We start from the raw sequence: 10,972 nt of genomic DNA, 5'->3' as shown, positions 1-10,972 counted from the left end.
CCTTGTGTATTACTAATAAAATTGAGAATGGAAATGGGGAATATGTCAAAGAGACAACAACACGACCAAAGAGCAGACAACAGCCGAAGGCCACCAATGGGTCTTCAATGCAGCGAGAAAATCCCACCCCCGAGGTGGTCCTCAGCTGGCCCCTAACTAAAATTGTGTGCTAGTTCAGTGAAAATGGACGTCACACTAAACTCCAAAACATATAAATGAACTAAAATTAAAAAAACATACTAGACTAACAAATGCCAGAGGCACCTGACTTGGGACAGGCACAAAAATGCGGCGGGGTTAAACATGTTTTGTGAGATCTCAACCCTCCCCCTATACCTCTAGCCAATGTAGAATAAAGAAACACATAGCAAAACGCACAGTAAAAATCAGTTTAAAAGAAGTCTGAGTCCGATGTCAGAATAGGTAACAAAAGAAACTAAGCAAAATGACAATGATACATAAATGAACAAAGGACTACTAGCAGTTACTGACATGCCAGCTCCAGACCTCAATTAAACTGATTGAAAGATTATGTCTTCATCATATGAAAATCAAGTACAATCCCTCTCGTTAGGGGTTTAGTATCATACCATCATAAAACTATATAAAACTGTGGTACTGCCCAGCGTTTTGTATGGGTGTGAAATGTGGAATAACATGTTAACTTATGACATCGCTACTTTGAACCAGTTTCAACATTTTATAGTGAAACATATTCTTGACTTGCAAACTTCGACTTTGATATGTGTGTTAGTATTCTTGATATTCATCCAATTACAAGATATATTGACAAAAAAAACAAATATTCTTACAAAAACTGTGTACCTTTGACATTTCATTTCTTTTTAAAAGATTACTTCTCTCCAGATTGTTTTATAGACACTCAAAGGAATCACTGGATTTACTCCTGATATCATTGATATTCTAAAACAGTATTGACTTGTTAGTTACCTTCTTGATTATATTGAAGATAGAACATTTCCTTCAAAACAAATTTGGAAGTCAATCGTTTATAGTGCAGTTGATGGGACACAGTTAAACAATTGGTTAAACTGGGTTAATTCTGAGGACAGTTTCACATGTTTCAAGAATATACACAAGTCAGTGACTATTGTGGAATTTTGGAAACACTCAAGTTCCTATAAGGAGATTTAAAATTTCCTAGTTTATCACTAAATTAGTAACTGAAATACCAAATACAACAGTTAATACATGTGATAAATATAGAAGGAATTTTAAAGATGTTTATGTACACGCTTGCTGCAATTGCCCCAGTACCAATGCACAACGTGAAGTCTGGTGGGACATTATAAGTGACAATTATCCAGTACAGCTTTACTGTGAATTAAGCATGTATGACGACGAAATCCTGTTTCAAAAGTTACTCGGTAGAAAACAACACAAATTTTTCAAATACAGATCTGTTTAGTTTCTCAAGCTGTCTCACACACGTTTTTCTATGTGTAGCAGGATAAAGTAGATCCTTGAGACAGTGATATTAGATGTGCCAATACATGATATGTCACTGCATCAATACTTTAAATATTGCTGTTATATAAACAGTCATTTTAATATCTATTGTGTTTTTAATTAATTCTTTTTGTTCTCATACTGATATTTTGTTCGTTTTTTGACATTTACTTATATATACTAATTGTATGTTCATCTAGTCTCATTTATGAGGAATTAATGATATGAATGAATGAATGAAAGGACTTATCTAGGTAAGAAATGACACTTGCAGTCAAATTTGATTGGCAATGTTTTTTTTTTATATCAGAATAAAGAAATGCAAAATCTAATTCATTAAAATTTATGTACACAAGATTATATGATCTGTGACCTCTAGCAACTCCAGCCTGCCCTCTGTATTTCTAGAGCATTATATAAAACAACAACTTCTTTCTATACCATTTCAAAATCTAAACTAGTATTATTCAAACCTAAGATGAAGTACCAGTCCATGTTGAATTATTAAAGGTTATATGCTTTTCTAAATTGTAACATTTATATGTCCTTAACACACCTTAGAAGATATTGAATATACATCGAAACTGTTTCTATAAAAAGAACTTTCACAGATAATATAAATTATTGAGGGTTAAGTACTCACAAAACTAGCTTGACTCAACGATAGGTTTAAGTTCATGTAACAAGTCAGGCAATTAAAGAACCTTAGTGAGCGCCCTCACATACCCCACGTCCCCACATTGTTATTGGAGAAATAAAATAAGTGTAAGAAAAAAAAATTGTATCAGAATAAAAAATTGAATCATAATTTCCTGTCAATATGCACATCTACATAGTATGTCCTTATTATCTGAAAAGGTTTCATGAAATTCTGTTGTGTGGTTTGAGAGGAGTTGCGATGCCAAAAGGTTGCAGTAGTATATTGGGCAAATAAGTTCAAAGGGGCGTAACTCCTGGAAAAAAAATTGAATCGTAATTTCCTGTCGATATGCACATCTACGTAGTATGTCCTTATTATCTGAAAAGGTTTAATGAAATTCTGTTGTGTGGTTTGAGAGGAGTTGCGATGACAAAAGGTTGCAGTAGTATATTGGGCAAATAAGTTCAAAGGGGCGTAACTCCTGGAAAAAAAAATTGAATCGTAATTTCCTGTAGATATGCACATCTACGTAGTATGTCCTTATTATCTGAAAAGGTTTCATGAAATTATGTTGTGTGGTTTGAGAGGAGTTGCGATACAAAAGGTTGCAGTAGTATATTTGGCAAATAAGTTCAAAGGGGCGTAACTCCTGGAAAAAAAATTGAATCGTAATTTCCTGTCGATATGCACATCTACGTAGTATGTCCTTATTATCTTAAAAGGTTTCATGAAATTCTGTTGTGTGGTTTGAGAGTAGTTGCGATGACAAAAGTTTGCAGTAGTATATTGGGCAAATAAGTTCAAAGGGGCGTAACTCCTGGAAAAAAAATTGAATCGTAATTTCCTGTCGATATGCACATCTACGTAGTATGTCCTTATTATCTGAAAAGGTTTCATGAAATTCTGTTGTGTGGTTTGAGAGGAGTTGCGATGACAAAAGGTTGCAGTAGTATATTGGGCAAATAAGTTCAAAGGGGCGTAACTCCTGGAAAAAGAATTGAATCGTAATTTCCTGTCGATTTGCACATCTACGTAGTATGTCCTTATTATCTGAAAAGGTTTCATGAAATTCTGTTGTGTGGTTTGAGAGGAGTTGCGATGACAAACTGTTGCAGTAGTACATTAAAGTAAATAAGTTCAAAGGGGCGTAACTCCTAGAAAAAGAATTGAATCGTAATTTCCTGTCGAAATGCACAACTACATAGTATGTCCTTATTATCTAAAAAGGTTTCGCGAAATTCTGTTGTGTGGTTTGAGAGGAGTTGCGATGACAAGAAACAGGACTGAGAGACTGACTGACTGACTGACTGATGGATGGACAGACAGACGGACGGACAGACGGACAGGTCAAAAACATTATACCCTCTGCAACTCGTTGCGTGGGGTATAATAAATGTTAAATTATAGTTGCTAACATCCACATCAATTGGTCTTTGGTGAGTAGTTTTCTCATTAACAATCATACGACATCTCCTTATTTTTATATCTATGTGTATTCATGAATCAAGTTTTACAAAGTTTTGATTGTGGCAGAAATAAAAAATGTTTCAATAATAAAATCTTGATTTATTTTTATATAAAATGTTTAACAACCATACAAATAAAAGAAAACGAAATCATGTAAAACAGTAAAATATAGAACACTGTATAATGTGGTTATAAAACAGATTTCATTACTTTCAAATAATTATAAGCACTATAATCTTCAATTTATTGATAAATGTTCAATATCAGATCACAAAGGATCTAATTTTCATAAAAACATTGCATCAAGAGAAAACTGGCCATTTGCTGACATTTCAAAATAGTTCTGATATAGGTTTTGTGTCAAGTCACAATCTAGAAGTTGTGAAATATACCCTCACTTGTTTGACGTTAACAAAAAATTATGTGCTCAAGAATATGTGTTCATATGACACCATGCCCCAATCAGACTTTCATATTTCCATATATTATGAACCATGAAATTTTGCTCTTAAGTTTTAGTTGTTTCACTACCCTCAAGATAATATGTTAACATCATTCATGGCAGTATAGAGTGTTGTTCTAGTCCAAGATTTAGCTTATCATTGTTGACATAAAATGTACATCATATTTGAAAGATACATCACTTTCGGTGCTGTTTAAAATATAATATTGGTTGACAGCACTATAGAAAACCTTTCAATGCTAAAACATTACTCTTATTTCAAGTGTTTTCCTTTTAACTTGAAGCAATGTACTCTCAGTTGTAGTGTTTTTCTCTTAGATGAAGTGTTGTACTACAACATTCAGATGCAAAACTGGATGTATAGGTGGTGTACTGCTCTATTCAGAGATCAAACTCATTGCAGCTAAGTTCTCTAAGAGATATATTTATAACTGTCCATGTGTGTTCATGGCAGTAAACAACGTTGTATGCCACCTTTCAAAGATAAAACACTATTGTCTGTGGTAGGAGTAGCATTCAGGTCTTCACTCTTTTCATGCTTCAACTTTGGCTTTTCACTGGAATGACAAAAAAATAGCTGCATGAAAACTTGTTCTTATAAAACTATCTGACATCATACAGGTGTAACATAATAATATTAAATTGTTCTAATTTTGAAACCAGAATGTGAACATGCATATTTTGACAAATGATGTCTTCAGATTAACTTTTGCGAGTCAAAAATCTTAAAGAACAGCTAAAACAGCAACAAAAAACAAGTATGACAAATCCAGACTACGTTCTTGTGCCTGTCCCAAGTCAGGAACCTGGTTAGTTATTGCATATCTTATGTTTTTTTGTTTTTTTTTCATATCTTTTGGGGGGAAGGTGATCACCCAGTTTTTGGTGGGGTTCGTGTTGCTTAGTCTTTAGTTTTCTATGTTGTGTCATCTGTACTATTATTTGTCTGTTTGTCTTTTTATTTTTGGCCATGGCGTTGTCAGTTTGTTTTCGATCTATGAGTTTGACTGTCCCTCTGGTATCTTTCGTCCCTCTTGCAGAACTTTCATAGTTTGTTTAATTTCTACAACTTTTCTATACACGGGGCAATCAAGAGCTTGAATTAATATTGGATATACTTGTCGAATGTTGAAGACAGACTCTTCAATGTATTTTAACAAAGGTGTCACTAGTACTGCTGATCCTCCCAGAGTACCTGAGTTTAGCCCAAGTTTTTCGTTGGAATCACGTTGCTCAATCTTTAGTTTTCTGCTTTGTGGACGTCTTTTTCATTTGGCCATACTGTTATCTAGTTTTTCAACAACTAATACTTTCTTTTATTGCTGCTTGGTAACTTCTTAATCTTATCAAATCACTACTGTTTGTCAATGTTGTTTGCGCAATGTCTCTAAAAGTTTTATATACATTGTAAATAAAACTATGCATTTTGAAGTATTTGCTATGTTTGCAAATTATGTAAAATTGCAATTGTAATTCACTTTCAAATCTTTAATTTTGTAACAGTTGGTAGAAACATGAAAGTAAAACAATGCAAAATGAAATATATTTATTGCCTATGTTATCTCTACTTACGTTCTGTTATTTGAGAATTTACTGAACATATCCTTTAAACTTTGTTGTTTTATATCAACAGCTGGTGTCTTCTTCTTTCCCCTTGATAAGCCAGAAACATGACAACCAGACATAGTTGGAGCTAAAATTATATCATACATATTATAGGACAGATTATTTTCTCTTGTGATAACTCAAAATATAAATCAGTTTGATCATAAACAAATTTATGTCAAATCTCAGGTAGATTTTCACGTTCTTACATAAAAAGTTGTTTTCTTTTTTCTATAAGATTGTTTGCTAGACCAAATTTGATTCTAGCAATTACAATATTTAGGATTTTCTACTATTTCTTCAAGGAGTTAAAATGATATGGTTCAATGAAGAGCAAAGTGAAGTTGTGATTTTTCAAAGATGAATTTTTATGTTTATGTCATGAGAATGATAATTTTAACACTGCATGCAACTATAAATTATATTCATAAAGATATTTGAAAAAAGTAAGTAAATAATGTAAATGTATTGCAGTTCCAAAATATTCCCATGTGTAAATTTTTATTATACCTTGCTGAAGCTGGGCAGGAAATTTATATCCCTAAAACCCAGAAAAAACTGGAATTGACTCAGAAAACACTCTGTTAAAATTTGTAGTCTAAACTGTTTGGCAAGTACAGTATAATCCTGACTTATATATATTAATGACTGATGGTTTTTTCTTTAAATAAGTCCTGTGGCAAAAATGTCACAAACAGCTGTGTAACTGAATGCCATACTTTTCTTTACTTTTGGTTAAAATTTTATCTCATGACCTTTAGTTTGGATTTTTTTTTTGTGTTTTTGAGATGCTGTCTCATTGAAGTATTTATAGTTTCCAATTTGGGTTGGAGTTATTTTCCTTAGCCATATTAGAAGGGAAAACAAGTTGATTTTCTTATTTGACTATCATGAAGGACAAGCAAGTCTAATAATTCAGTTATGAAGGAATCTGTGCATCTTGCTCTCCACCATGGTGGCAGAGAAACAACTCTCCTCAACAACACCATGGAAACAGTTCCTAAAAATAAGTACTAACCTTTTTGTACATTCTTTACTTTCACTTTGGATTCCTGTAAACATATAAAACACTGAATGAATGAAATCTAATAAATTTGTAACAGCACTTCTTTTGCATTCTCTCATGGGAAATGGTTTTGTGCAGGAGAAAATTATGCAATTAACCGAATGATGCAATTAAGTGGTATGCAATTAAGTGGAGTCGACTGTACATGTAAGTAAAGGCAAAGCTTCAGTAAACCAAAAATAATGTTTATCAAATGTTCTGCTCATGCTGCTGAAGGCCTAAAAAGTGTGAAAATGGGACTATGGCCAGAAATAACCTTCAAGATACAAAAATCAGCTGTGTGAACATTTAATGTAAGTGGTCGCGTGCACTGAACAGGTAATTTACAAGTTTATATGAAAAGATGGATGTTATGTCTGAAAACAAATGATTTTTTGCATCAAAATTCAAGTAAATAAAATCTGTAAATATACTGATAACTTACCTGAGAACTGGTTCCTGGTTCTGTTTTCACTACAATAATATCCTCATCCTCTTCCTCAGGACATTCTGTAATGACTTGACTAATTAAACTCTCACTAGAATTTACTTCATTTATCTGTCTTCCTGAAGACTGGATACTATTTGGACTACTTATATTCTGACTAGAGTTATTTGTCTCACTATCCCGAACGCTAGACTCACAATCACTTAAGTCATCCATATCCTCAGGTTTTGAAAAACAGTCAGAATCAATGCTGTATAAGTTGCTATAGGAACTGACTTGACTCAGATTATCTAAACTTTTCTGTGAATCAGATCGTGACATTGATGGCTGTGATGATGACTTGCGTATCGGACATGACTTTTTTTGTGTAGAGCTTATTTGTTTTTCCGAAACAACCCGTTTAAATGGATTTCTAGAATGAGGACTAGATTCTATACTATTTTGAGAAGATGACTTAAACCTATTCCAACTAAATGCCGATTTATTTGAAGGTTTCGAATTGTCTTTTTTATGTTGAGGTACAATGTTCTTAATTTCTTGTTTTGTTTCATTGTCAGATTGAACAGAGGCAGATTTTTCAAGTTTCTGGTCCACTTTTATGTCTCCAGCAACTGGTTCAGTTTTGATGCATGGTGAAGAAGATGAAGCAAAAAACCTGAAAAATAACCCCAAAAAAATATAAATCACTAAATCAGTAAATAAGGCCATAATTTAAAGTCCAGAATAAAATATTCTCAGGCTCCAGAAGTATAAGCAAATCCTGCTGCAAGAAAAACGACAAACTAAAACATGGCATCAATATCAAGATTTTGCCCTAATAATTGTGACATTTAAACTCAACAAAAACTACCACTTTACAATATTTGACCGAAAAAAACCTGTGTCTGTAAATACATGCCATACACCTCTATCAATCAATCATCCCTATAATAAATCAAGCAATACTGTGGATTCTTTTATTTTCCTGGTTACCAATTTTCGTGGATTGAGGAAAAACTTGCATTTTCTAGGATATTTGAATTCATGGTTTTGTCAAAGTCTGCATACAAGCCTATAAAAAATTGTAATTCAATGAACATTTGCATTTGCAGTTCACCTATACCCACGAAATCCACAAAAATTTAGTATCCCTTGAATAATAATGAATCCACATTAATAGTTATGAATCACTGTTATCCAAAATTCATTTGATGTAACTTATGTATCTAGTTTTAAGTTGATGATTTTTTTTACATTTTTTGCTTTTACTTGTTGAGGAACAAGTGTGACAGGGGTAAACACCCATATTTGGCAATTTGGTAAGAAACATTACAAATGTTTTAATCATGATAATACCTGCTTTTCACAACTTCCTTTGGCGCATTTAAGTTGAATTTAGCTTTCTTTGAAGGACTCACTAAAGCAAATCTATTTCTTCGTGGAGATGTAATATCATTTTCTTTATCATTTTTCTCTTCAGCAATAGAATTGTCACAAATAGATGAATCAACATCTGCTTCAACTAAAGAACTGAAAAATTCTGGTTTACGTGGAGATTTCATAAACTTTTGGCACTTTTTAGGGGAAAGTTCTTCTCCACTACTGCTGTTTTGTCGTCGTCTTTTACAAGGGCTTGGTTCATCATCACTGCTACTTATCTCCCTTAGTTTCCTCTTTGGTGAGTTCTGGTACATACCAGTCAGCTCTCCGTCTGTTTTAACTTCCAAGCTATCATCAGCTGAATAAATGAATAAACACAGTCTCCAAATTAAGCATAATCAGTGAGAACAAGATTTATGTACCGTAAATTGGGTTATTTTGGTTGTAGTTTTATTTTGGTTTATTTGGTGCCTCCAATGAAAGTGCCAATATAAACACACGAAAATAAAGCAAACAGTAAAAATTGAAATGCTAATATCGCGTAGCCAAATTTGCAAATAAATACCTGGTATAATTTGACAACACTATATAATTTTTACTTAATTGTTATTTTTGGGAAATTGTTAAGAAAACACAACAAGAATTTTTATTCAGACATGTCATAAATATGCCAGGCTATTGCTGAGTAGACGCCGTTATTGTTAATAAGAATATCAAAACTTCTTTCAATCCTTTATCTTTAATTAATTAACATGTACTGCCAGAGGCATAAGGATTAAAATTTAAATCCTTGATCGTCAATAAATTAACATGTACTGCAATAGAGATGATTGAAATTTATTTCATATGATATTGTTAAAAATAAATAATCTTTTCAAAAAATTATTTTAATGTTTAAGATTTTATTTCATATTTCTTTCAGCTTTGAACCACGATATCCTGAATTATTTGCAATCGCATCCGTATCCGATTCTTTCATTAAGTAAACTTTGTCGCGGATTAAGTTTGAGAAGTTCAATGATATTTTGTCAACAAACCGGTAAATAAAGGCAAATATGAATGAGCTTGCTCCCTACTGTTATTCCAAAATTAAACATATCAATTGGACGAAGCACCAAAATTACACACACCAAAATAAAACACATGCCTTTCGAGAGAAAACCGCCAAAATATCCTGACGCCAAATTTTCCCAATTTACGGTACAAGTTGTTATTAGCTTTGAACTAGCTTCTCGTATAAGCAAGTACTCTTAGTTTGGTACTTTGTGTCTGTTGTTTTTATATATGTTGTATTTTGTGCTTATTGGCCTTCTTTTAAAATAGCCAAGGCATTTCCAACTAATTTTTACAGTTTGTTTTTATGTTGTGATTTTACAAAACTGTCCCAGATTAGAAGGAGAGATGAGCACTCACTAATAAGTTTAACCACAACATTCTATATGTGTCTGTCTGTCCAAAGTTAACTTATTGCTGATTGCTGTTGGTCATATTTCTTTTTTGGTTTATTGCTTTGTCATTTATAAACAATGCACTTGAAATCTTTGACATCACAAATAATGAGTTGCCTCAATAAGACACTGGCATTCTGCAAGCTCAGAAAAATAATCTAAGCAACCAAACTTGGTTCAATATCTAGTTCAAAGTTACATCACCAATTTCTGCTTTTTTATGATAACAACTCTTAACTTAATAGGCTATGCAATACATGGTTTTATAGTTTTTAGACTGGTATTTATGTTTGTACATATACATTTGTAGGCTACTAGCTCTTACAAATATTTTAGGTAGTGTCTCAGAACAACCTGTGAAGATGCTTTTTTATCATTTAAAGTCAAATATTGACCTCTAGATGTATATATATATATAGTTTGGTTGTGTAGTTGGATTGCTGTCACAGTCATTTATTGCAGAATAAAATGAAACTCATCCTCTTATATCTATTCATATTTACCAGGTTTGACAATTTCTTGTCTCGTCTGTATCTTAGTTTTGATGACTACTTCCTTTCCTTTCAGATTTGGTCTATTCTGTGTCTCGGTTAAGTGAGTTTTAGGTCTGATCCTGTAATTTTTGTTCCACATACTCAGCATGTGTAAACTTTTTGATTTCTTCTTACTGGCTTTACTTGGCTGCAAAATAGTAAGAAAAAAAATCTTATACACTGATATTAAACTAAATATTTGATGTATTTGTGACTGTAGAAAACAGTAGAAAGACTATTTTCTAACTATTCTATCACAGTAAACATTAAACCCTTAAAAAAAATCAACATAACATTTGTTTGGTTCTTATGCTTTCAGTTTTTGCTTCATACTTTTTGCCCCTGCAATCCGTATATAACAAGTATTCTTTGATATAGTCAAATATGATTCTGGTAAAATGTTTTGAAATTCTTGATATTTGTTAATTGTTAAATTAATGCAATATTACTTAAAACCTTTACTTAAATCTTCCATAGATATAAAGATTTGGTTA

General features: G+C 32.4%; 1 protein-coding gene across 1 annotated transcript in view; it reads right to left on the bottom strand.

Moving 5' to 3' along the window:
* Nucleotides 1-3,657: 3,657 nt before the first annotated feature.
* The window catches only part of LOC127739291 (exonuclease 1-like), a 28,376-nt gene continuing 21,061 nt past the window's right edge, over nucleotides 3,658-10,972 (bottom strand). Inside the window, exons 9-14 of the mRNA XM_052250959.1 lie at nucleotides 10,449-10,626; nucleotides 8,474-8,855; nucleotides 7,136-7,793; nucleotides 6,664-6,697; nucleotides 5,613-5,733; nucleotides 3,658-4,597 (exon numbers count right to left, since the gene is read on the bottom strand). Coding sequence (XP_052106919.1) covers nucleotides 4,486-4,597; nucleotides 5,613-5,733; nucleotides 6,664-6,697; nucleotides 7,136-7,793; nucleotides 8,474-8,855; nucleotides 10,449-10,626 — 1,485 coding nt within the window. The 3' untranslated portion in view covers nucleotides 3,658-4,485. The remainder of the gene's footprint in view (nucleotides 4,598-5,612; nucleotides 5,734-6,663; nucleotides 6,698-7,135; nucleotides 7,794-8,473; nucleotides 8,856-10,448; nucleotides 10,627-10,972) is intronic.

The sequence above is a fragment of the Mytilus californianus genome, unplaced genomic scaffold (assembly GCF_021869535.1).
Source record: "Mytilus californianus isolate M0D057914Y unplaced genomic scaffold, xbMytCali1.0.p SCAF_4, whole genome shotgun sequence".
NCBI lineage: Eukaryota > Metazoa > Mollusca > Bivalvia > Mytilida > Mytilidae > Mytilus > Mytilus californianus.
This window is presented reverse-complemented; position numbering and strand designations above follow the sequence as displayed.